At 41.6% G+C, this 23,609-nt stretch overlaps 2 protein-coding genes across 5 annotated transcripts in view; both read left to right on the top strand.

The window, feature by feature from the left end:
- dop1b (DOP1 leucine zipper like protein B) overlaps nucleotides 1–14,466 on the top strand; it is a 30,721-nt gene extending 16,255 nt beyond the window's left edge. Inside the window, exons 12-38 of one of the 2 annotated variants that reach the window (XM_015032110.1) lie at nucleotides 698–806; nucleotides 1,006–1,236; nucleotides 1,320–1,621; nucleotides 1,705–2,099; nucleotides 2,373–2,644; nucleotides 2,732–2,884; nucleotides 3,036–3,136; nucleotides 3,801–3,991; nucleotides 4,122–5,712; nucleotides 6,350–6,449; nucleotides 6,541–6,732; nucleotides 6,842–6,964; nucleotides 7,039–7,173; nucleotides 7,260–7,315; nucleotides 7,406–7,510; nucleotides 7,615–7,681; nucleotides 7,793–7,952; nucleotides 9,092–9,174; nucleotides 9,289–9,398; nucleotides 9,502–9,651; nucleotides 10,572–10,633; nucleotides 10,850–10,978; nucleotides 11,079–11,215; nucleotides 11,300–11,355; nucleotides 11,446–11,589; nucleotides 11,683–11,815; nucleotides 13,168–14,466. In XM_015032110.1, the coding sequence (XP_014887596.1) occupies nucleotides 698–806; nucleotides 1,006–1,236; nucleotides 1,320–1,621; nucleotides 1,705–2,099; nucleotides 2,373–2,644; nucleotides 2,732–2,884; nucleotides 3,036–3,136; nucleotides 3,801–3,991; nucleotides 4,122–5,712; nucleotides 6,350–6,449; nucleotides 6,541–6,732; nucleotides 6,842–6,964; nucleotides 7,039–7,173; nucleotides 7,260–7,315; nucleotides 7,406–7,510; nucleotides 7,615–7,681; nucleotides 7,793–7,952; nucleotides 9,092–9,174; nucleotides 9,289–9,398; nucleotides 9,502–9,651; nucleotides 10,572–10,633; nucleotides 10,850–10,978; nucleotides 11,079–11,215; nucleotides 11,300–11,355; nucleotides 11,446–11,589; nucleotides 11,683–11,815; nucleotides 13,168–13,425 (5,545 nt within the window). In that variant the 3' untranslated portion in view covers nucleotides 13,426–14,466. Of the gene's footprint in view, nucleotides 1–697; nucleotides 807–1,005; nucleotides 1,237–1,319; nucleotides 1,622–1,704; nucleotides 2,100–2,372; nucleotides 2,645–2,731; nucleotides 2,885–3,035; nucleotides 3,137–3,800; nucleotides 3,992–4,121; nucleotides 5,713–6,349; nucleotides 6,450–6,540; nucleotides 6,733–6,841; nucleotides 6,965–7,038; nucleotides 7,174–7,259; nucleotides 7,316–7,405; nucleotides 7,511–7,614; nucleotides 7,682–7,789; nucleotides 7,953–9,091; nucleotides 9,175–9,288; nucleotides 9,399–9,501; nucleotides 9,652–10,571; nucleotides 10,634–10,849; nucleotides 10,979–11,078; nucleotides 11,216–11,299; nucleotides 11,356–11,445; nucleotides 11,590–11,682; nucleotides 11,816–13,167 lie in introns of both variants that reach the window. The other variant, XM_015032109.1, reaches the window with a different exon arrangement.
- Nucleotides 14,467–15,102: 636 nt separating this feature from the next.
- Nucleotides 15,103–23,609, top strand: part of morc3a (MORC family CW-type zinc finger 3a) — a 22,637-nt gene continuing 14,130 nt past the window's right edge. Inside the window, exons 1-14 of one of the 3 annotated variants that reach the window (XM_015032112.1) lie at nucleotides 15,103–15,203; nucleotides 16,610–16,682; nucleotides 17,679–17,811; nucleotides 18,640–18,866; nucleotides 18,977–19,127; nucleotides 19,750–19,897; nucleotides 20,127–20,255; nucleotides 20,357–20,476; nucleotides 21,315–21,412; nucleotides 21,520–21,627; nucleotides 21,699–21,827; nucleotides 22,208–22,282; nucleotides 22,909–22,951; nucleotides 23,041–23,139. In XM_015032112.1, coding sequence (XP_014887598.1) covers nucleotides 15,165–15,203; nucleotides 16,610–16,682; nucleotides 17,679–17,811; nucleotides 18,640–18,866; nucleotides 18,977–19,127; nucleotides 19,750–19,897; nucleotides 20,127–20,255; nucleotides 20,357–20,476; nucleotides 21,315–21,412; nucleotides 21,520–21,627; nucleotides 21,699–21,827; nucleotides 22,208–22,282; nucleotides 22,909–22,951; nucleotides 23,041–23,139 — 1,572 coding nt within the window. In that variant the 5' untranslated portion in view covers nucleotides 15,103–15,164. The remainder of the gene's footprint in view (nucleotides 15,204–16,609; nucleotides 16,683–17,678; nucleotides 17,812–18,639; nucleotides 18,867–18,976; nucleotides 19,128–19,749; nucleotides 19,898–20,126; nucleotides 20,256–20,356; nucleotides 20,477–21,314; nucleotides 21,413–21,519; nucleotides 21,628–21,698; nucleotides 21,828–22,207; nucleotides 22,283–22,908; nucleotides 22,952–23,040; nucleotides 23,140–23,609) is intronic. The other 2 variants (XM_015032113.1, XM_015032114.1) reach the window with 2 other exon arrangements.

Below are 23,609 nucleotides of genomic sequence, written 5' to 3'. Positions count from 1 at the left end.
TAAAGCTGATAATTAAAATGAGGTCGATAGGTTTAATTTATCGTGCGATTAATTGATTTATCATTTATCATGACAGGCCTACTTATAGTTTCAATTCAGTTTCAGTTACGGAGCATGTTTACATAGCTCCGATTCACAACACATGATTCAGACCAATCGTTCAGACAGATTAAAAGTCAAGTATGTGGACAGTGTCTAAGAAATGCTGTTTGGAGAAACAAGTGTTTGAGTTACACCTTAACATAGTTAGAAAATATTAATAAAATCTTAGCTCTTCATTGTATCTTTTTTTTTGTTCCGTTTTAAAGTTAAACAAAGAGGTGGTAGTGTTTTAATGTATTTGCACAGTATGAGTTTAAATTCCTCTTGTCGACACGTTGATCTGAATTTGTTCAGAACCTACAGCGATCTGACTCGGTTAATCTGAAATCCTATTCTGTCAGTTTCAGCTTCCGGTGTGCCTCGTATGCAGAGGTTTTACTGAAATATCACAATAATAATTTCAAGACACATTTTTCAGTGTGAAAAATTACCTTTCTAATAATATTTAGAATTTTACATTTGTATTTTGATAGAAATTGTGTGCTAACTGAAGCATAAAAGGAGATCGAGCATGTGTGTCAGCTTGTGTTTTCAGCTTTTTAATGTGCAGAGAAATGAAGTGTCATAAATCCCAGTTTTGTGTTTTTTGCTAAAGTGAAAAAGATGATCCGCCAACGGCTCCGGAGCAGGACTACGGTCAGCCGGCTCCCTCCGTCACGGAAATGTCCAACCTCATCATTTTCCTTCTGGATGTTCTTCCTCTGGTGATTAATACACATTTCCAATAGTAGCTAAATAAATAAATTTCCAAATTCAGACAAAAGTAAAAGCATTTCTCAGTCATTTGCTTCCTCTTTGTTTCATGTTTCTTTGGGGGTTTGTTTTACCCATAAATACTGATCACCTGACTATTTAACGTTGTAGAAGCTTCTCATGCTGCAGCATGTTGGTGTTTTCTCTCAGGAGCTCTATGCCGACATCCAGTCACTGTTCCTTCCCAACATGCTGGGCACCATGCTGCAGAGCCTGCACCGCCACATGGACTCCATTTCCCTTGATGACATCACACAGGGGCTGCGGGTGTGCTTCAAAATCCTGAGTAAGATCCAGATGCCTGTAGCTTACATGGATGTTGATGCAGGAGCAAACACAGAGGAGAGGGAGTCGGCTTCGCCAGAGGAGGAAACCGCAAACGTGAGGATTTTTTTTTTTTTTTTTTAGTGAGTAAGCGGCAACTTAGGGTGTTTTTAAAAGCTTATAAATAATTTCTTATCAAGGATGGACAGAATGAGGGGGAGAAAAATGGAAGCGTTAACGGACATCAGGAAGATGAGCGGGAAACGCGGGACCAAGGAGGTGAAGCCGAGCCTGCAAACGGGGTTTACTCAACTCTGAGGTCGGAAGACAGCGGGCTGGGCGTCAGCGCTTCCCCCTCAGAGCAGCACCTGCAGCTGGGAATGGCCACGGAGGCCGAGCGAAACGGAACCTGCAAAACCGGCGATGGAGTTTGGAGGAGGGGAGGGAGTGTAGAAGCCATGACACGGAGTCTGCAGGATATCCTGGCCTTCATAACCACAAGGTAAACTTCAGAGCCAGATGAAGATGCTTGATAACATCTGTGCAAGTCATCTAAGCATTTTTACTCTTCCGCCTTGATTTCAGATACCTGATGGTGCAGGTGGAGGACGTCGCAGATCCGGATCCAGAGCCTCAGCGTGACCAAAGCACCAACTCCGGGGATCAGAAGTCTCTGTCAAGGGGACGTGAAATTAAACACAAGCTCTCCGAGCTGTTTACTCCAAACAAACGCAAAGCCAGCGTCTCGCCTGACACTCCGCTCCCGCCGTCGCCAACGGAGAAGAAAAAGGAGCGTGGCTCCTCGGTGTGTTTGGACTGGGCAGCTGGTTACATGCCCCGAGGAAAAGCTGAGATCTCTGAGGCCTGTCGACAGACGTTCGTCGCCACCTGCCACCTGCTGCTGGAGAGCACCACCTTCCCCGTGTACCTGAGCGAGGAGGAGATGCTGGCACTTTACACAGACATGTTTGGACACTCAGGTCAGCATGTGGACAGAGGCGCTGCCTAACGAAATTATATACACGCCTTGAGTGTTCTTTTTTTTTTTTTTTGCTTTTATTTTACATTTTGTAGTGTTAAAATCCAACATTTCAGTGCATTTACTTGATATTTTTGTAACAGGCAAAATACGGAAAACTTCAGGCAATCTGAATAATTTTGCAAAGCATTGTAAATCAACACTATTTTAAAATGCCTTGACCCACAAATAAGTGATGAAATATTGTTGTTGTTTATCTTTCCACTCATTTCAGGCCGTGACGTGGACGGCCTCCCGGTGTGGTTGAGGTCCCTGATGATTCTGTGCTGCATGTCCAGGGATTACAACATTCAGCACACCGCCGTGGCCTCCCTGCTGGAGCTCATCAACCACTCCCAGTCTTTAGCCCTGGTCATTGAGGACAAGCACAGGCGCTACCAGAGCTCTGACAACAACCCTCTGAGCGGGCGGCTGCAGATGGTCAGCGTGCCGCCCATCTACCCAGTCCTGCACCGAGCCATAGAGGAACACACAGACTTCTTTCAGGTCAGATTGTCAAAAGGGGAACTATTGGTGCGACTGAAGCCGTTTGGAGAAGGCCCTATTTAAGGTGGTGTGTTTGCTGTAACCCAGAGGTTATCCCGGGTCCTGTGGAGTCAACTGGACACGGAGCAGAGAGAGCAGCACGTTTCCTGCGTGGATCTGTTTTACAGGCTGCATTGTTTGGCTCCCTCGGCTTCCATCTGTGAGGACATCATCTGCCAGGCACTGCTGCACAAAGACAAGGTTCACACAGTTGTTTTTTTTTTTTTGTTTTTTTTTCCCCCCACTCTCCTCTGAATATCATTGATGGCCGGATGGAAAGTCAGAACTGACAGAGGAAGAGTTGTAAATATGATCAGAAAAACTGAAAGTTTGTGTGTTTTTTGTTTCCCAGGCGATCCGGCTGGAAGCTCTGCACCGCTTCACCGTGCTGTGGCACCTGACCCGGGAGACTCAGTGCAGCAGGACCATGTCTCTAAGTCGATCCTTTGACCGGTCGGTTCACCCCGGATTTTGTTCATGAAGCAAAAAAAAAAATTCAATAAGTACTCTAAATAAAAAAAAATAATCATTCTTAGGAGGTTTTAAGTGTTAAAAATAGAAACACTTAAGTGGAATAAAACAACAGATGGGGACAAAAGTCAAGCAGCCATGACCAACACAGTTCATAACCGCCAAATCTGCACATATCTGACATATGTATGTGTATATTTACCTTATCTACCTGGTTGGTAGAGTTTTCCTCTCCACATACACAGATGTTCTTTAAAGACATATATAAAATATACTTCAGCAGACAACTTGGGGTTTTGTGCCTTGCATAAAGGTACATCGTCACCTGCAGCCTCTGTTGTGTACAGAGCTTTCAAATTATTGTTGACTCAACCGAGGATGACTGAATAAGCATGCAGCATTTTTCTTTTGCATTTGTATATAATTTAGAAAATCACGCCTAATTTTTCTTCGACTTCACCATCCTGTGCTAACTCTTTTTGGTGTGTTGCATAAAAATTAGGCAACTTGATTAAATATGAAAAATGTCATATTTTTCTGTGAACACATGCTTAATGGCCCTGTGATTATACTGAGCACGTGCAGAGAGGTCTTACTTTGTTTTAAATGTAATTTCTTCGCTCTCAAATCCTCTGTGGTGTTTCAGGTCTTTGTGTGTTGTAGTGGACAGCCTGACCTCGGCTGATGGCTCAATAAGTGCGGCCGCTCAGTGCTGGCTGGTCAGAGCTCTGTCCCTGAACGATGTGATCCGAATCCTGGAGCCCATTTTGCTGCTGCTGCTTCACCCGTCCACGCAGCGCTGCTCCATCCAGAGCGTTAAACAGAATCTCACGGCCGGTATGCAAATTCATCTCTGCCTTGGAGGAGTTTCTCTAGATTGAATATGTGTGTGTGTGTGTGTGTGTGCGTGTGTGCGTGTGTGCGTGTGTGTGTGTGTCATTAACTTGATATGCTTGTTGTTTTCAAGGTAACCTGAAGCTGTTAAACGGCAGGAGGAGTTTGATTAAAACCTCTCGGACACCGGCAGACATGGTGGCATCTGACGTGACGACATTAAGCAGCCTGGATGTCGTGGACCGAGAAGCTCTGTGGGCCGAGTTGGAAAGTGGGCCGGAGCCGCAAAAACCCGAAGAGGCTTTACCCGCGTCAAGGAGCGAGAGTGAGGGTACAGAGGAAGATGAGGTCAAAGAGGAGGAAGAGGAGGATGCTGAGAGTGAACACACCGAGTCGGCAGACACCAGCGGCGCCCCGGTTTCCACGGAGAACTCCAGTTCCGGTTCTGCTCCGCCCAGCAGTGTCGAGGAGGGGGGTTTGTTGAACGGCCTGCGGAGGGTGGAGTCCGAGCACACGCAGGCGTCCGATTCGCTGTCGAGCGAAGAGGAGGAGGACTTTGAGCTGGAGGCCATGGCCAGGTCTCGCCTGTTGAAGCAGGAGCGAGAGAAAAGGGAAGCCATCGACTCTCTGTTCCGCCATGTTCTGCTGTACCCGGCGGCGGCGGGCGGCTGGCGCCGCCTCCTCCAGGGCCTGGCGCTGCTCGACAGCCTGCTGCGCAGCAGCCCCGAGTGCCACCTAGTGGACGCCCTGTGCTGCACGTCGCTGGACACCAGCTCTGCCGCGCACTTAAACCTGGTCTCCAATCTCCTGCAGCGCCACCAGCAGGCTCAGGACGGAAGGTGCTTTTACGGCTGCCTGCTGTCTCCCACCTCCTCCCCCTCCGCGCCCCCGTCGCTGCTTGTCGAACTGCTTGTGTCGCTCTGCCTGCAAATCCTGCGCTCTCACTACCCGTCCTACCTGAGCCTGACTCCCCTGGACCTGCAGGGCAACATGGAGGTCCAGGTGAAGAGCGTGACGGTGCTCACTCGGATCGTGAAGCAGCTCTGCTTCACGGTACGAGGACAGGAGTGCAGCAAAGCCACTCTGGAATCCATCCACAGACTCCTGACCTGCTGTAAAGTGCAGCAGTACGCCCTGCTCTCACTGTCGGCCTCCATGTACGTCAGCCAGAAGGCGGCAGATAAGGGAGCATCCAAGGGAGCCGAACTGCTGGATGAGGCAGGAGGCCTGTCGGAGGAGAGTTTGGTGAATCTAGGCGTGGGAGGGGGGAGCCAGGAGCAGTGCCCCTTACAAATAGAGCTACTAAAGTTGCTCCAGGCTCTGATAGTGCTGGAGTACCATGTGTGGCCAGGTGGGGTCGCATCTGCGGTGAGCGGCACCTCAGGCCAGCCTGGAGACCCTCGTGAATCCTCACCGGCCTCTACCCCGCTGGCCCGGGAGTGGCAGACCGCTGTGCTCTTCCAGCAGTCCATCAAAGCGGCGCAGTACGTCCAGAGCCATCCCATCACGGCGCAGGGGATGTTTGTTTCCGCGGCAGCAAGAGCCCTGCAGCCTCAGTACGGCTATGCCATGCACCCCCACTGGGTGTCGCTGCTGTGCTCCTCTCTGCCGTACCTGGGGCGCTCCTTGGGGATCATCGTGTCGCCGCTCATCAGTCAGATCTGCAAGAACATGGACGATCTGGTGAAGCTCCACGAACACGAGGGAGGGAAGGCAAACCACAGGTAGCTTTAAACGTACAAGTCCGTTTCTATGACTGATGTGCAAATTAAAAGTGTTAAAAATGGTTGTCATAGCACTATCAGTGTATGTAATATCAAAAAGGCTGCTTGGATGCAAAAACCGGAAGGTCAGTAAGCTTAGATATACCTGGCCGACTGGATGGAGGCTCACTGCAGTGCCTGTTTTAGTGGCCGACATGGTAACCATCGTGGAGAGCGGTGAAGACGTCATGACGACAGAGACACATGAGAGTGCTGGCGAATTACTTCCACTAATTATGTTTCCTGAATTCTGATTTATTGTAAAAAACCTTCCTGTTTAGATTGTTGAGGTTAACTTTCTCTTTGAGTGAAACAATAATTCATAATTCTGTTATACATGTGGTCATTTTTCTAATAAAACATTCATAAACTATGCTATTTTGGGACTCTTTAGGTCAAAAGATGTCTTGTTTGTAAAATGTGAATCTGTTAAAAACAAATTAAGGGAACAAATTAGAACATATCTCAATGATCCTTAAAGTACATATACAATATATTTGAACATTTATTTTAAAGACGAAAACGGTTGCTCTTCAGAATTTTTGTTTTTCTTGAATTTCCTCTGAAATATTTTATTAATTTTTACTTTTTTTGTCAGCCTTACCGGCAGGAAGGAGAACATCGCTCCGGACTACCCTTTAACTCTGCTTGAAGGCCTGACCACCATCACACATTACTGTCTCCTTGACAACAAAAAGGTACGGCACGCTTACGGCGACATATCTACCTGCTGTGTGATCTACCGTCATTTAATATTGAATCCTTGCACTTTGTCCCCTCTCTCGTCAGTCTCTGGTGGCTTGTGATCCCGTGGACGTCCGGAACGCGCGCAACGCCGTGCTGGAGGCGCTGCCGCAAATGCTCAGCAGCATGGCGCTGCTGTGGGGCGTTGTCGTGAGGGACGAGTTTCAGAGACGTGCGTCTGACTCCGGCCACAGCAGCAAACATGCTTCTACCTCCGTGTATTTCAAAAGCTCCAAGGTGGGCCACTGCCATATTGTTGAGATTCTCGTGCATTGTCTGTTTTCTGACTCCATAACTTCGTAACATCTTAATTCTGGAATAAATGTTTTGATATGTGTTTAATTAGATCTTGCGGCAGCGGATCCTGCAGTTTCTGCTCCCTCTAACCGGACATTATGGGGTCCAGCTGATGGCTTCAGTAGGAGTAGTGTGGAGCAGCAGGAAGAGCAAAAGGAGACACAAAAACCAAGTAAGACCCAAACTGCGTGGAAATCTAAGGTCTTGCGTTCAGTGCTCTGATTGACTTTCTGGGTTTCCTTTTAGGTTTTACCAGTGGCCAGTGAGGCTCGTCTGGTCGTCGTGGAGCTTATAAAATCGCTTCACACCTTGAATATAGAAACTGTCCTCCACTTGGTCAAAGAGGTTGTGAAGAGACCACATCAAATCAAAGGAGAACAGGTACGTAAACAGATTTTTAAGACTTTTTTTTTTTTTTTTTACCGTGGGTGATTTTCAACGTAAAGGTTCTAATTTCTTCCCACCAGAAGGCAACGCTGGTCGATATTCCCATGCTGCAGTTCAGCTATGCCTATGTCCAGAGGTGAGGATGAATCTTGTTATCTAAAAAAAACAACTACTATTCTTCTCTTTTTTGCTCATTTTCATAATAATCTGTTTTATCTGTTTGAAGCATTTCAGCTGCGGCTCTGCAGGAAAACGTCGCTCCTCTCCTCAGCCTGCTGAGGGAGTCTGTTCAGCTCAACCTGGCGCCACCTGGACATTTCCTCCTGCTGGGGTCAGTTCCCATCTGTCCACGCTACATTTTTGAATTTCTTCTTCCCTTTGGAGGTTTTACAGTAATTCATGACTGATCCTCGAGTCTGAATTTTTATCTTACAGAATCCTAAATGACTTTGTCAACCGTCTCCCAAACCTGGACAGTAAGAAAGACTCTAAAGATCTGCAAGTAAGATCCAACAGTCTTTGTTATTCTCACAGACCTGCAGGCAGCTAGTGCTCTGCTTAGATCACAGTCAGGTGAAGGTAAGATCCCTTTGTTGATGAAACTTTTGAGCAGGAGGTGACTCAGCGGATCCTGGAGACGGTGGGTGGGATCGCAGGCTCTTCTCTAGAGCAGACCAGCTGGCTCAGCCGAAGCCTTGAGGTCAAAGTTCAGCCACAGGTCTGCGTGGAAGCTGAAGAACCGGATGACGCAGAGGTGGACGGGGATCACTGTGGTAATTTTTTGATGCTTCGAATGTAATATTATGAGTGCAAGCAAGTAATTTGATTTTGAGAGCACTTTTTCCAATCCTGGAAGAAGACCCAAATTGTTGCCCTCAGATGTTGTCACCAAGATCTCAGGAACCACTGATGAACTTGATGTAGCTGTTAAGATTTAAATCTAAAAGAGACCTAGTAAGTATATGGCAGGATGTGGTTGGTCTTGTGTGATGTAGGTAAGTAAATACTTGCTTCGCCACTGGATGTGAACATGTTGCTGGAACACTAGCGCACGTCCGACGTTTCACGATCAGACACAAACTGTAATCCCCAGATGAAACAAAATTGGTTAGAAGATTAAGGAAAACCTTTTAAAAGCTACCAAGGCTTAAGTTCTTCATAAACTGGAAGCTGGCAGGACATGAGTGTCTCTGTCCACAGTAAAGCCAGTTTTGCACCGACATGGACTGAGAGATCAAGAAAGAAGCTCCTTCTACAAAATGAATGCCTTCAAGTTTGAGTGAAACTGCTCACATGAACAAACCAAATGCTTTCTGGTTGAAGCCGGTTTTGGCGACACTTTATTTGACGGTGTGTGCAAAAGACTGACACGACTCCTTCATAAACATGTAACACCTGTCATGAACATGAAGGAGTCTTTACGGATGTTTATGACTGATATCAGTCATAAACTTGTGACTGGCAAATAATGACACTTTTTATGCAAAGTTGCATACAAAAGTCCATTCAAAGTGCCTACTTTGTATTATTTTGTAAATAATGACACTTTAATGCAAACTTGGCACCGTTAATGGACTTTCAGTGCAACCTTTAAGGCAACTTTGCATTAAAAGTGTCATTATTTACCGAATGACATTTCATGACACCAGTCGTAGACATTCATAAAGACTTCTTCATATTCATGACACGTGTTATGTCATGTTTATGACGGTGTCATGTCAATCTTATGCACACCCCATCAAATAAAGTGTTATCCAGGTTTTATTCTCCAAGGATTAAGCTAGACTAAGATAGAAATTATTAAAAGCCCAAAGTTTGTAAAACATTTATGCCAATGATGCGTGCATGTTAACGTTTGACTGAAGCTTTATATCGTATTCACATGTTGATTTTTCCTTCCTTTTTCATCCAGAGTCACTAACTCAGGCTAATGCCATGGTGTCGTCCTCCGCTCCGTCGGTGTACAGTGTGCAGGCCCTCACATTGCTTGCAGAGGTGGGGTTTTATGTACACAGGATTATCTGTTTACATTTTAGGCAAATTGGACTGTGGCTTTTCATTTCACTCTGTGCTATTAAAGCATATTGCCGTCTTTTTCTCCTCTTGTAGATCTTGGCGCCCCTTCTGGACATGGTCTACCGTAGCGACGAGAAGGAAAAAGCCGTTCCCCTCATCTCACGTCTCCTGTATTATGTTTTCCCCTACCTCAAGAATCACAGGTAGAAAAAAACAAAAAAACTGATGCTGAATCACGTTATTGCCTGCAAGCCTCACTGTCACCAGGGTTACCTGACTCCTTTATGTCGGGCTCCTGTCCTGCAGTGCCTACAACATGCCCAGCTTTGCGGCAGGCGCGCAGCTGCTGAGTAGTCTGAGTGGGTACGCCTGCACCAAACGGGCCTGGAAGAAGGAGGTGTTTGAGCTCTTCATGGACCCCCTGTTCTTCACCATGGATGCCTCCTGTGCACACAGGTGAGTGTGAGCATATGGTGGAAGCACAAATAACAGAAAATGGTTGCATGGAAATTTTTTAAGTCCTGAAAAACTCGGGATAGTCGTGATGTGGAAGTTGAATGAGCTCCACCCGTCAGTCTTGTTAAAGTGATGCTGTTTTAAAACTGCAGCTAGCAAGCTATATGTAGCAGATCCATTAACACGTGGAGTTTTTCTGAAGTGACGTAAATGTGGAAATTTGGGGTTTCTGCAGGAGCCAGCGGAGGAGAAAATCAGCTGATTGAGGCTAACAAATGATTTCTTAGTTCAGATCTAGTTCTGACAACAAGCCCTGCTGCTTTTCCGCTGCATTTAAACACAGCAAAGACATTAGTAAAGGTGTTGATGCATTTTACAACCTGATTTTACATTTTTATTCTGAAGAGTCGAAACCAGGGCCCTGCAACCAAATCCACATCATCCCAACATTCGATAGAAGAAAATGTGTCCGTCCTCTTTATGCAAAAGTTTCATAGTTTTTCTAAATTTTAAACCCTAAACATAGAAATAGAAGGTTCTCTAAAAATGACCAAAAAAAATTCTGCAGTGTATATGAAAAACTGAAAATAGTTTGTTTTTGTTTTTTTTCAAATGGGAATATACTGCTTGTGGCTTTAAATGAATTTTACTTTGCTGGACTGAGGGCAGTAATGACTCTGGGTTAAAAATGATGCAGATCACTGCACTAAACAAATGCAAAGTAATCACAGGAACAGTTTATTGCTATTTTAAAGACCTTTCTATGAGAGCGTGCCACATTGCAACATTTTACATGGTGAAACCTAGCAGGAACCATCGAGACAAAACTATTTGCTCTCCTAATTTGCATCACATTTAATTCCAATTATCTGTTATGTCTGCAGTTCTAATTCTGCTTTTTTATTATTATTATGTCATAGTTGGAAATCAATCATTGACCATCTACTGACTCATGAGAAGACCATGTTTAAGGACCTGATGGGTGAGTACCATTGAGACTCTTTCTGAAATTGAGAAAATATTTTTGTCCTCAGAAATATGGTGGGCAGCTATCCAAACCGCTAACATAAATGTTAAAAAGAACTGATGACGAAAGATTATCGGATCTGTATTGTGGATTTATAACTTCTTACTTAATGCAAGAAACAAATTGAAACTCTTTGTATTTATCTCGTCTTTGTATTTATTTGCACAACAGGCATGCAGAGCAGCTCCCTGAAGTTGTTCCCCAGTGCCGACCAGAAACCCATGCTGCTGAAGCGGCAGGCTTTTGCGATGTTCAGCGGCGAACTCGACCAGTACCACCTCTACCTTCCACTTATTCAAGGTGGGCTTCTTTTGTTTTACACATCGGTGTAGGCTTATGTACGCATGTTCAAACTAGGCTCAAATAAAGCCAAGTTAAAAAACCAGCCGGTTCCTTTCAGAGCGCCTCACCGAGACTTTAAAAATGAACTCGAGCCCCGCGGTCTCGGCCCAGATGTTCCTGATGTTCCGAGTTCTCCTGCTGCGGATCTCCTCCCAGCACCTGACGTCGCTCTGGCCTATAATGGTCACAGAACTTGTAAGTTTCCTTCCTGAGAGGGCCATGTATGATCTAAAGAGTCGTGGTTGGATGAAGCTGTTGTCTTTAACTCGTGTTTTTTAGATACGGATATTTGCACGTTTAGAGAAATCTCTGCAGCCAGAGAAAGATGTCTCAAAGTGAGTTTTTTTTTTTTTTTATCATTATCTGTTTCACAAATGCACTAAAACTTGCATTTTATAAGTCCTGTGTCTTTGTTTCCAACTTAGGTTGACCAAAGTGGTGCGCGGGGCACTTGACAAAAATGGACCAGTAAACTTCTCCAATGCAGAGTTGGACATGTACCTGTCAGCCTGCAAGTTTCTGGACACTTCCTTGGCCTTTCCTCCAGAGAAGATGCCCCTCTTTCAGATGTAGGGAGCTGGAAAACATGCCTTCTTTGTAACATCAGTGATACATTTAGCAAAGATATTGGTTTCGAAAGCATCTAATTGGTTATCCTCCAGGTATCGTTGGGCATTTGTCCCGGAGGTGGACGTGAGCCGCTACAGTGGTCCAGAAAATACGCTGATTGAGGGAGAACAGGAATGCACGCAACATGTCGTCAGAGTGCTGGAAGGGATACAGCAACGCTATGGGGTGAGTTACAGTGCTGCTCTTTCATCAGCACCTGATTGGATCTTATTCCCAAAACATTCGTGTCAATAAAGTGGCGACTACAATAAATTAAGCATCTGACTCTGGAGAGTCGTCCATAGTCAAATGCTGTCTCATCATAAGATTTTTTTTTTTTTTTTAGGTCTGGTTCTTCCACTGCAATTGTATAAATCACCAAACATATTGATGTGGTATTTGGCAGATTTGGTCACAAATCATAAGAGTTATTTACTCCAGGAGGTGTCTGGAGTACATCACTTTTTCACATTTTCCTTAGTTGCAATCACAAACTTCAATTAGTTTTATTTTAAAGAACAACATAAAGAGTACTGCAAAGATCCACAGCTCATCTGTGGAAATCCATCATCATCACGATGAAATAACTACTAGAGAATTTCACAAATCTGTTCCTTATGGGAGAATGGCAAATATAAAACCTTTCTGTTGAAACCATGAGAGGTTTCATCAAAAGTTTGACGTTAGCTTTACATGGGACACAGCAAACATGTTGACCACATGAGACCAATTTGAACTCTTTGGAATACATGCAAACATACTGTTTGCATGTATTCCAAACATGTTTGAATGTTTGGAATACATGCAAACATGTTGTAGACCAAACATGTTTGTTCTGCAACTTGACTCCATTTATCCCACCATCAATTCCAAGCAGCTTCCATTAAAAAAAAAAAAACATCCCCACAGAATGCTGCTGACTTAAACATCATTCTGTGGGGATGATGTTGAAACCAACATGTTCCACAACATGTTGATAAAAAAGAATAGAAGAAAACCTGTTGAAGGTTAAGATTTGGGTGGAAGTTTACCTTCCAGCAACACAACAACCCTGAACATACAGCCAGAGCTTCTGCATACAGTATAGTGGACTAATCAAAGTCCAGATCTAAATCCAAATGAGAATCTGTGGCAAGACTTGCTGTTGGCAGCTTCACTTAATCCAATGGGACTGAGCTTGAGTTTATAAACGACACTTTCATCTGTAATTGCATGGAAACGTGACTCTACAAAGTAGTGACTCAGAGAGACGGAATGTGCATGACGCATTTTTTCAGGATGATTTTCTGTTTTGTTTGTTTTACATAATTAAAATCCAGGTTGTATTTTCTTTTTCCATATATGCTAGTCTGTTGTGGTAATAACACGATGAATGTGTGTGGGGTATTTTTTTTGCGAGGCGCTGTATTTCAGAGCTGACTCGTACTTCAAAGCTCTGTTTGCCGCTAAAGTTGTATTTATCGCTTGTGTTGTTGAGGATAAAAACATAAAGTCGAGCTTTGAAACGACACAAATCTCTGTGTCCTGTGTTTTTTCAGGCACTGAACGGACTGACTGAGGAGTCCTCCACGGATAACTTGGAGTTCCCCCTCCTCACTCAGAGCTCCCTGTCCTCCATCACCCAGCTGCTGCCTTTCCTTCGCACCCTTTGCTGCTCCTTCCAGGCCCCTCCCCCCTCCGGCCAGCCTGCTGCCCACTTCGCCGTTGCCGAATACCCTGCAGCCAGTTCGCACATTGTTCTGAGCAGACTGGAGGGCATCATTGAGAACGAGTTCCTGGACTCCATGGAGAGTTAAAGACTGAGCTTTCTTAGCTGCAGGCACATAAACAAAAAAGACCTATAATGGGCACAACCAGTGATTTTTGTTGTATTGTGGAGTTCTAGTGAAGGAATGGTTTTGAAAATGTGTTTTTCTTTTATGTAGTAATCGTTTTGATTACATCTGTACATGTACTTCTGAACTGCTTTAACTAGAAACAAAAAAAAACAAAGGGAATCCATGGTACTCATTTCCACATGACTTTTAATGTGAAAAAAAAATGAAGGAATGCAGTTTATTTTCCGTCCAAAGATGAGGTATTAATGCAGCTAAAAGTCACTAACTTACTGCTTTCACCGTTAATAAAAGCAGACAGGTATTCTCGATTCAGGTTACTTATTGTCCAAGCAAGGCATGCACCTTATGGCCGTGGTAGTAGAGTCAATAGATTTTAGTGAAGCACATAGAAAACTTACTGTGAAGAACTGCATTAGGCACCACTAGAGTTTTATTTTCCTGAACTGCAGTTTGTTTCTTCAGGTGTAACAATCTGTCTTAAGAATGTATAAACTCTTAGATTTCTCTTAATTTATGCTAACATTTTTTATTAGTAATGTAAGGAATGTGCTTTGCGTGCATTGGGAAAACTCTTAAAACAACGGCTGTGCGTCAACATATTACATGCTTTGAGTTGTTGGTGACCAAGGGAAATGATCCTTTCCTAGTTTTTACTCCAGCATAGGTTTTACAGCTACTGTTGTCTGTATTTTCCTGCACATCTGAATGTTCCTGTAAGTTATTTATCTTTCAAAGGACCGCATCAAATTTTGATGCAATAGGGGGAAAAAAAACAAGTCATTAAATTAAACACAGCATTTAACTTCTGATTTTTTTTTTATTGCATTCCCACCAGTTTATAAATGAATATTTTGTTTTTATATTGTGCTTTTAAGACATTTTGCGGGTTTAAGACCAATTTCAAAACTTATATTGGCTCAAGCTATTGCACTTCACTAAAATATATTTTAAAAGAGAAATCAGTCTCAAATGTAATTATTAAATTATCTTTAAATCTGATGTGAATTGTTTTTATTTCCATTGACCTTCAGTTATTATGCACTGAAAAATCATCAGTTTTAACAATTTCTCTGCATTGTGACTCATTTCTATGAAAGACAAGGACATGACCAGTGAGTCTCCAGCTTGTCCCTCATAAGTATTGACTGAATGACATGAAATCAAAGAACATGATCCTCGCAGTGCTTCCAGGCTTCTCCAGGTGGGTCAGAGCTCAGTGCAGGAGGTAGGCGACGGCAACATCTGCTGGTAGGGCAAACTGCAGTGGATTTAATGTAGACCTCACCATGTGGTGTGGATGGTGGATGATTCCCTCATAGGTCTTCATCAGTCCATTAATGACAGGAAAGTGTTATTGGCGCTTAGATGGGAGGATACATTAACTATATAAGTGACACTTTTATGAAGAAAAAAATTTAATCATCTATTATCTCTGTTAGTTTTAAAAATCGATTCACTTTTATTCTTTGAAATACCAAACCGGAAGTGACTGAACAGGCTTCCATTCTGAGGAATATTTCACAGTGCATTTAACTATATGAATTATACTCTAACAAGTTAACAACACAGACGATATATTCATTCACCCATTCAACAGTTGTAATATATTTGCTTAGCTTTTTTTTTTTTTACCGGAACTGCTGATGTCATGAAGTAGCGAGGCTAAGCTCCGCCCATAGTCGCCTGTTCCTGTAAAAATGGCGGCACAAACAGACCGCGGCGTGCCTCTCAGTACGGTGAGCAGACTATCTCCTTGTTTATCGAACTTTGCATCGCATTTTTCACGTTGGGTTTCAAAGACTTTGCACATAATGACATTACACTCCTTTCGTGTGCGCAGGAATATGATTTATGCCAATATATTAGCAATTAAGCTTGCTGTGTTCAGAGTAGTGTCCTGCCTGGTGATGTTTGTGGCTAGTTGGTCACTAATGTGGAATCTCTGTTTAAAAAGGAATAACCCGGCAGATAAATGTTTTGTCTGAATCGGAAGTATTTTAGGCTGTTAAGAAAATTTTATGTGGCCGTGTTATGATAGGGAGAGCGCTGAGTTTCGGTTTCCTGATATGTTATTTCCCTAAAACTGCACAATGATAACCGCTAATTGTGGCCTAAGGGAACACGGGGTCACCACTACGCTGCTAAATTTAAATTATTCTTTAAGAAACTAGTATATTACTCTGTGGACCTGTGGAGGAGTTGTTTTGGAGTCAATTCAGTTTTAACTTGATCCTATGGAAATGTTGCAGCTTGTTTTGCATATATCCACGCAACGTGATTTCTTCACATCGCTTTAGGTATTTTCTAGGTCTGGATATGTGAAAAGATTCCCTGTTAGTGTTTAAAATTTCCGTCCGTCTGTCCATCACTGAGTTCATCCTTCTATGGATTTTTCTCTTCATTAATATCTGAACCATCCATCGGTCTTTAAATCCATCTATCTTTCCTTTAATCCATACATATCCAGCCATCTTTGTTGCTACATCTGATATTTGCAGTTTTACTTGTTCAAACCCAAAGTATGACTGTTTATTTTGAATGTATCTTTATTCATGGAGCTATAGAATCATTTTTGATGTGTTGTAATGCCATTAGAGAGCCACAGAATACTGATTTTCATTTTCACTTTTATATGTTTGCTTTGCCAAATCATAATATTGGACTAAATCTCCAAGTTATTCTTTGCAGGTATAATGTACTAAGCCTGCAAGTATGATACAAATAATAATAATAAAAAACCTAGTTGAAATTGAATGTCCATTCTGAAGTTGTAATTGGAAAGAAATAGGTTCAAAATAAGAATTGGAAGAATTTATGTCAGTTTGGAAAAAAAACTTAAATTCACTTCCATTTTTTTTTCTTAGACTTTTTAATAGTTTTAATTTTTTTTGTCCGTTTCAGATTTTATGTTTTCAATCTCAAATCTGTTTTTCCAACATTCAGTTTCAACCTGCGATTGAAGATAGTGACAATTTCTCTAGTATTTAGGTCCACTGTATGCATAGTGATGTTAAATGACCCGGTTTAAAAATGATTTTAAAAAAAACAAACTTTTATGTAACATAATAAAACCCAGCTCAATAAATTGTCATGATCTTGATGATGAATGAAACTTTTGCTCAGATGTTTGTTTCACTTTCAGCTTTCGCCAAAGTTCCTGCACACCAACTCCACCAGCCACACCTGGCCCTTCAGCGCTATCGCTGAACTCATAGGTGAGTCATTCAGATCATCTGATTATCACCAGAGTGTTTTCTGTTTGCACAGTGATTTTTTTTTTTAATGGATCTTTTGTTATTTACGTAACCACCTGCAAACATTTTATCCAATGCATACGTCTTGAATTTCCTCTTGTTTATCAAAACAGAGGCCCATATTGCAGCAACAGCCCATAATTAAGTTTATTAAATAACCCCCTTCTGACTAACAGTTTCGTCCTGTCTGCACGTCCCTTAGAGCATCTGATTGAAACACCTTTTCATCCGGCAATTTGAAATGTTCACAAGCCCCCTAAAATTTGTTTAAAATCTTTTGATTAGATTTTCTTCTCCAAGAAGGTGTTAAAATGCATTCAACACTGCATAACACTGTTTACTGTAACCAACTTGTGCTGATGCTAACTCATCATAGCCTATAAGTTAGAAAAATTGAAGACTTGCATGATTAAAATATGAAACGGGGAGGGAAAACAAAATTCACAGTTTCACTCACCTGGTTCAGATTCTGCATTTTTGTTCATGTTGCTGGAGTTTCAAAGTTGTCAGTCAAGCTAGTTTCCGATCCTCCTTCCTTGGAGTAGAGTGCAGTCCATAGGGTTCCAGATTCAAAATTGTAGATGATCTAGATAAGATAAGATTTTGTAACTCGTTTTTCAGTTTTCTTGAATTGTTGTGGCGGCTGGCAACAACACAAGTTGAACACAAATCATGTTCAAACTGGTAGAGCTCCCAATTAAACAGACTTTGTTATTAAAGAGTGACTATTGTTAACTCTGGCTCCAGCTTTGAGGACCCAGAAGTATGAAACCAGACTCTGGAAGTAGCAGTCTTTCATGGTATCCTGTGCACATTCTTATAATTTATGTTGTAATTTATTTTGCTTTGTGAGAATGTAGTTTAAAATCCTTCCCCAAACGAGATCCATTGCTCCTGTCAGATTTATTCTACTTTAAATAAAGTTTTTGCTTTCTGATGTTTCTGTTTTGTTGACAGACAATGCCTATGACCCAGATGTCAGTGCCAAGCAGTTCTGGATTGATAAAACTATGGTTAAAGGAGAGGTGTGCCTCAGCTTCATGGATAACGGAAACGGCCTCGACCATGAAACTATGCACAAAATGCTTAGGTACAAACTCCACAGATGTTTCTGTAGGCTTTTGAAAACATTAAAACCCACCATTTATTTTTATATGTTGCTTCTAGGGCAATCGCTTTTAATCTGTAATCATTTTGTGCAACGCATCTCCAGGGTTTTGGTATCGTTCTTTACTCTGTCTTCTAGCAATGTTCCATTTTCAAGCCTCTTCGCCCCATTATTCCTTTAATAACAATTCAGTTATTAAAGGATGTTTTGTCATAGAAAGAAAAGATGATTTGAGAGGGGCTAAAGAAAATCCTCCCTGGACTTGAGTTAATCTAAAATAAATCTCAGAACAGTAAGCTAGGGGTAAAATAGCAAACTTGCAAGAAAAAAGAATAGTTTTTCAGTGAAGAAAGGACTAGAAATTAGAGTTATAAGTTGCTGTTGTATAGTTCCTTTGCAGCCTGGAGAAGTTTGTCAATTGAGGTATTTTTCCAGGTCTGGAAAAGCATAAAAATATTTAGATTTCCTCTTTATTTGCTATAAGAAAAGTTATGTTCTATGTCTACGATCTTTCTGTCCTCCATGTTTTTCTTCCTTTCATTCAGTTTTTCTTTTAGGTTTAACATTTAATGCCTTTGTAGAAATATGTACTTTACATTTATAGTGAGCTTTTGTTTATATACGTACAACAACTAGTTGAAATGAAAATAGACACGTCTTGATATATAGGAACCTCTTTTGTAATGCAGAATTAAGTTTTTTTTTTGTTTTTTTTTTAATTTAAGACGTTAAACCATTTTAATGCATTGCTTTGAGAGTATATTATAATAGAAAATTATGATGGCGAGCTTCTGTATTTCTTTACTTCAGCTTTGGGTACAGCGACAAGATGGCAGTAAATGGACTGGAGCCCATTGGTATCTATGGTAACGGCTTCAAGTCCGGATCCATGCGTCTCGGCAAAGATGCGATTGTCTTCTCCAAGTCAAAGAGCATATCGTGCATTGGGATGCTTTCTCAAACCTACCTGGAGAAGATTGGAGCCAAGCAAATAATTATTCCTATTATTTCCTTTGAAAATAAGAAATCAAACAGAAATATCCTTTAACCAAGGAGCACGAATGTGATCAGTGAACATTTTAAAAGTTGTTCCCCTAAATGTTTTGAGGAATGGTTTGTCATCAGTTTTCCTTAACCGTGGCTCCACTCTCCGTAAAAGAAAAACAAGAAGCAAGTCTGAAGGACATCCTGCAATACTCCCTTTTTAAGTCTCATGAGGAACTTCTCGCTGAGATCAATGCCATCACTTCAACCTCAACTAAGACAGGCTCCCGGATCATCATCTGGAATCTCCGCAGGTCTGTTTGTAGACCACACACACACACAACCACCAACCTGTAGAGCTTCATGCGGTGGTTTGTAGGTTCCTGCACGTGCTCCACATGAATCTCCATCTGTAATTTTTAATGAGATCACCACACTCGTAGCTAAATGCTCCTTTCGGATAACATTTCCCTGGTAGTCACTCAATCAGAAACCCCCATCTAAGATTCATTTTTATCATTCACATCATACATTAAGTGAATCTGAGCAGAGTGCAGGACTGCATGTGCTTTGAGAACGTTCAGCTGGGAGCTCACGCATAAAACACATGTTGGGTCGTACGTCTTCACTGGCCTCTTTTAGTCCTTATGCATGTTGTCAAAATCCATTCAATTCTTCAAATATAAACACAGTTCCCAAATCAGAACATGGTTGATAGTCGGTTCAAAAATATATTTGTGGGCAACATTTTGGACATTGCGTTGAATGAAGCCACAGTTTCACTTAGTGACCGTCACTGAACAGAAGACAGAAGAGCAGTACGTCAGTGAAGAGGGGGTTGTGTATTGTTTCACTTGAGCTCAGCTCTTGTATTGCCTGTATCTTATTTGTAATGAGTAACTGTTTTCATTCATTTCATCATTGTCTTAATTTTAGGACATCTTCCGGATCAACAGAGTTTGACTTTGACAGAGATCGATATGACATCCGCATTCCCTCAGAAGTTTACGAAGAATTAAGCGATCCATCTCGGCCTTTGAACAGGAGTACATCTTATGTTCCTGAGAGTGTGATTTCACTGCGGGTAAGAAGCGGTAAAGGGCAGGGCATCAATTTATTTTCATGAAATGCTTTTTTTTTTTTTTACACTAATTCGTTTGCCTTCTCAATCTAAAACGTCAACTTCATTCATATAAACGACTTACCCAAGTGATTCGTGTTCACCACAGGCTTCTTGCTGTTTCTTTCGTTTTGTCCTGGTAATTACCTCTTTGATGTTAAACCTTGATTCATTTTGTGTCCCTGTGTTGTAGGAGTACTGTAGCATTTTATACCTGAAGCCACGCATGCAGGTCATGGTGCGGGGTCAAAAGGTGAAGTCTCAGCTCATCGCTAAGAGCCTGGCCTACATCAGAAAGGACCACTACAAGCCCACTTTTCTGGTATTTCTTTAGTTGAGATTTGACAGGAGTTTAGAAGTGTTATTTTTTTCTTATGGTTCCTGAATTTAGTTTTTTTTTTTTTTTTCTCCTTGTCACTCTAGGACAAACGCATACCTATTATTTTTGGGTATAACACCAAAAGTAAAGACCAGTATGGTATCATGATGTATCACAAGAACAGGCTCATCAAAGCGTATGAACGTGTGGGCTGCCAGCTTAAGGTGGGTTTTGTTTATGACCTTCTTTTCATTGAAAACCAAAACTGAACTTTTCTTTGTTTAGGTCAGTCAGGATTAAAAAAATGTTTTATTTGCCAGTTTCCAAGAAAAAGTGACAGACTTTTAAAGACTCTTGGCATGTAACTGCCCTATGATGCTGTGTGATCAAATGAGAAGTTATAAGGACCTCCATAAAACTGGTTGCTCTATTTTCCATAAGTTTAAAAGTGTTTGAACAATTTATGCAAGTAAAAACCACCATGGGAATGATCATCCATCTTATTATTCAGGAAGATTGTGAGTTTCTATGAGCAGAGAAGAACTTGCTTTAATGCCTATGCTAACAACCAAAGAGGTTTAATTTTGGAGATCTGTCATATGGTCTGATGAAACTAAAATTTATAAAAACATGGATTCAAGGTCTTACAAATGGGCGATGATCTTAAGTCTGAAGGACAACAAAGTCAAATGTTTAGGGATGGGCATCACAATGCCTTGATCTCAGTCCTATAGAAGTAGATCTGATGAGGCTTGTCCAAGGGAAATGACCTACAAGCCTGACTCACTAACAGCAGTTCTGTCAAGAGGAATGGGCCAAAACTCCAGAAAGTTATCGTTGCTTTTGACAGGAAATCCAAAACATCAGATCCAAGTCACAGTTCAAAGGCAAACATCTGCATTTGAAGTTAAAAACATTTTCTAGCAGTGATTAAAACAAATAAATCTATTTTATTGTCAGACAATAAGTAAAAAAAAAGAAAGCCATGTGTCTGTTTACGCAGCGTATGTAAATATGTGGGTTAAACAATGTTTGAATCTTCTAAATCCTTTCGTTCAACAGGCCAACATGAAAGGTGTTGGAGTCATTGGGGTCATCGAATGTAACTTTCTGGATCCTACCCACAACAAGCAGAGCTTCAACGAGACTGACAAGTACAGGTAGTGACGTCAGTGATCCACTCAGGACTATCATAAACTGTTACCAATTTACTTGGTATTCTTGAATTCTCAAAAATACGTGGCTTTATTGTTTTGGATTTGAACAGAAAAACCATTAACAGTTTGGGGACTAAACTGGAGGAGTACTGGAACGAGATCCGTTTCAGAAAGACCAAAGAAGACCCAAACAGCACTGTGCCAGTGGAAGATACCATGTTGGTACCCAGACAAGAGAGAGACGTGAAATATTGTAATTTGTATTAGTTTAACCGGGGTGACTCTGTAGGAAGCGACCGGATCAGAACTGGGTGCAGTGCGACGACTGTTTGCGGTGGCGTAAACTCCCGGACGGGATCGACGTCAACAAGCTGCCGGATAAGTGGTACTGCCTGTTGAACCCCGATCCACAGTTCAGGTAACAGAGCTTATTAGGACCATTTTAAATGAAAACGTAGGAATAAACTACATAATCTAAACTCTTCTGTGTTTGTTTTCCTATTTACTACTATAATCACGCACTCCTGATGAAAATACTCAAGGTTTTTCCTGTGCTAAGATACAGAGTTGGCAGCAGCATTCACTTAGGATAATTTGGCAACAAAGACATAGAGGCTGGTCAAGAATGATAGCCGATCGGTAACACCTGCCTGTTTGAAACTATTCTCTAACACCATTTGTTGTCAGGTTACATTTATGGGAAAATTAAATTCAACATTGTTGCATAACGAGTGTCATCAATTATCTTTATAAGCTTAAAGTCTAATCTAAACACTCTCTGTATGTTTTACCGAGTAGGAGCTGCAAGGTAGAAGAAGAGCCTGAGGACTCCGATGATGATCAGCCGTCGTACCGGAAGACCTACAAACAACAGTCAGTAAATATAGTTTGAGCATTATGCTGCAAAATCCCAGAGTTTTCAGTGGGGAAAATAAATATTTGATATGCAACAGGTTTATCAAGTTTCTCCACTTTCAAAGAATGGAGAGGTCTGCAGTTGCTATCATAGTTACACCTCAACTGTGAGAGACGGCGTCTTTAAAAAAATCCAGAAACTCACGTTGTTTGATTTTTATATCAAAAATGATTCTAGCTTTTAAGAACCCGTCCCATCCTCCACTCATTACTTGTATGAGTTGCACCTGTTTGAACTCCTTGCATGTATAAAAGACACTTGGCCACACTCTGAATCAGTTAGACTTCAACATGTCTGCCTAACAGTAGGAAGACTGAAGATGGTTTATGGCTGGGTTTCTAGCATAACGGCCCGAAACGCACAGCCCGAAAAACAGGCCTGCCAATGGTCAGGCCTGTTTTTAAGATTTTTAGAAGCAGCTAAAGACCAGATCACTTTTATTATGTCCTTATGCAGGAAACCCGAGGACTGTAAGTGGGTGTACATTGTTTCTTCCATGCCTGTTCATATTATCATCCCTAATGTGAACATGTTTGACACCAGCAGCATGAGTTTATTTTTTTCTTCGTCTTATTTGTAACAGAGAGAGGGAGAACAAAAAGAAACAAGGACAGAAATTTGAACAGGTAAGAAGCTTACTTCCTTTAAATAAAATATATATATATATTTTACCAGTTTAGCAGTGTGTTTACTATTTATTCCTATTCTCTCCTAGGAGGAAGAAGAGGGGTATTTGGATTTGGACACCTTGGATAGACAGTCCAAAGCTTTTAAACGGCAGCACAATAAGCTTACCCGGCAGCTTCAACAAGTGGTGCGTAATTTAAATTCGCTTAAGTTATGGTTTGTAATTTTGACTCTATTCATTTGAAGCGTTCTGTGAATTTAGATGTCCTACTCTTATTTTTCCATTCAACTTTAAACATCCCACAAAACCTGAGATTGCTTGAGTTCTGCACTGTTTAAGTGTTTAAGTCCTGAGAAGACGGCATTTATAAAGAAAGTTGATTTCTTAGCACTTTGTGTTGCTGGAGTCTTCATACTACCAGATTTTGCATGAAATTTCTGCATTTAAGAAGTCGTGGGACAGACATACAGTAAGTGGCGTTTTCCGGTATATTTGTGGTTTTAACACTGACAGAAATGTAGTTTTTCACTCATGTTTGTTCAAAAATATAAGTCTCAACTGAATAGGATATATTAAATTTATTACCGTATTTTCCGCACTATAAGACGCACCTAAAAACCTTCAATTTCCTCAAAAGCCGACAGTGCGCCTTATAA

Source organism: Poecilia latipinna, unplaced genomic scaffold (genome assembly GCF_001443285.1).
Source record: "Poecilia latipinna isolate Pla-1442-1.1 unplaced genomic scaffold, P_latipinna-1.0 Scaffold231, whole genome shotgun sequence".
NCBI lineage: Eukaryota > Metazoa > Chordata > Actinopteri > Cyprinodontiformes > Poeciliidae > Poecilia > Poecilia latipinna.
Note: the sequence above shows the minus strand (reverse complement) of the source record. Positions and strands in the feature narration are given on the sequence as shown.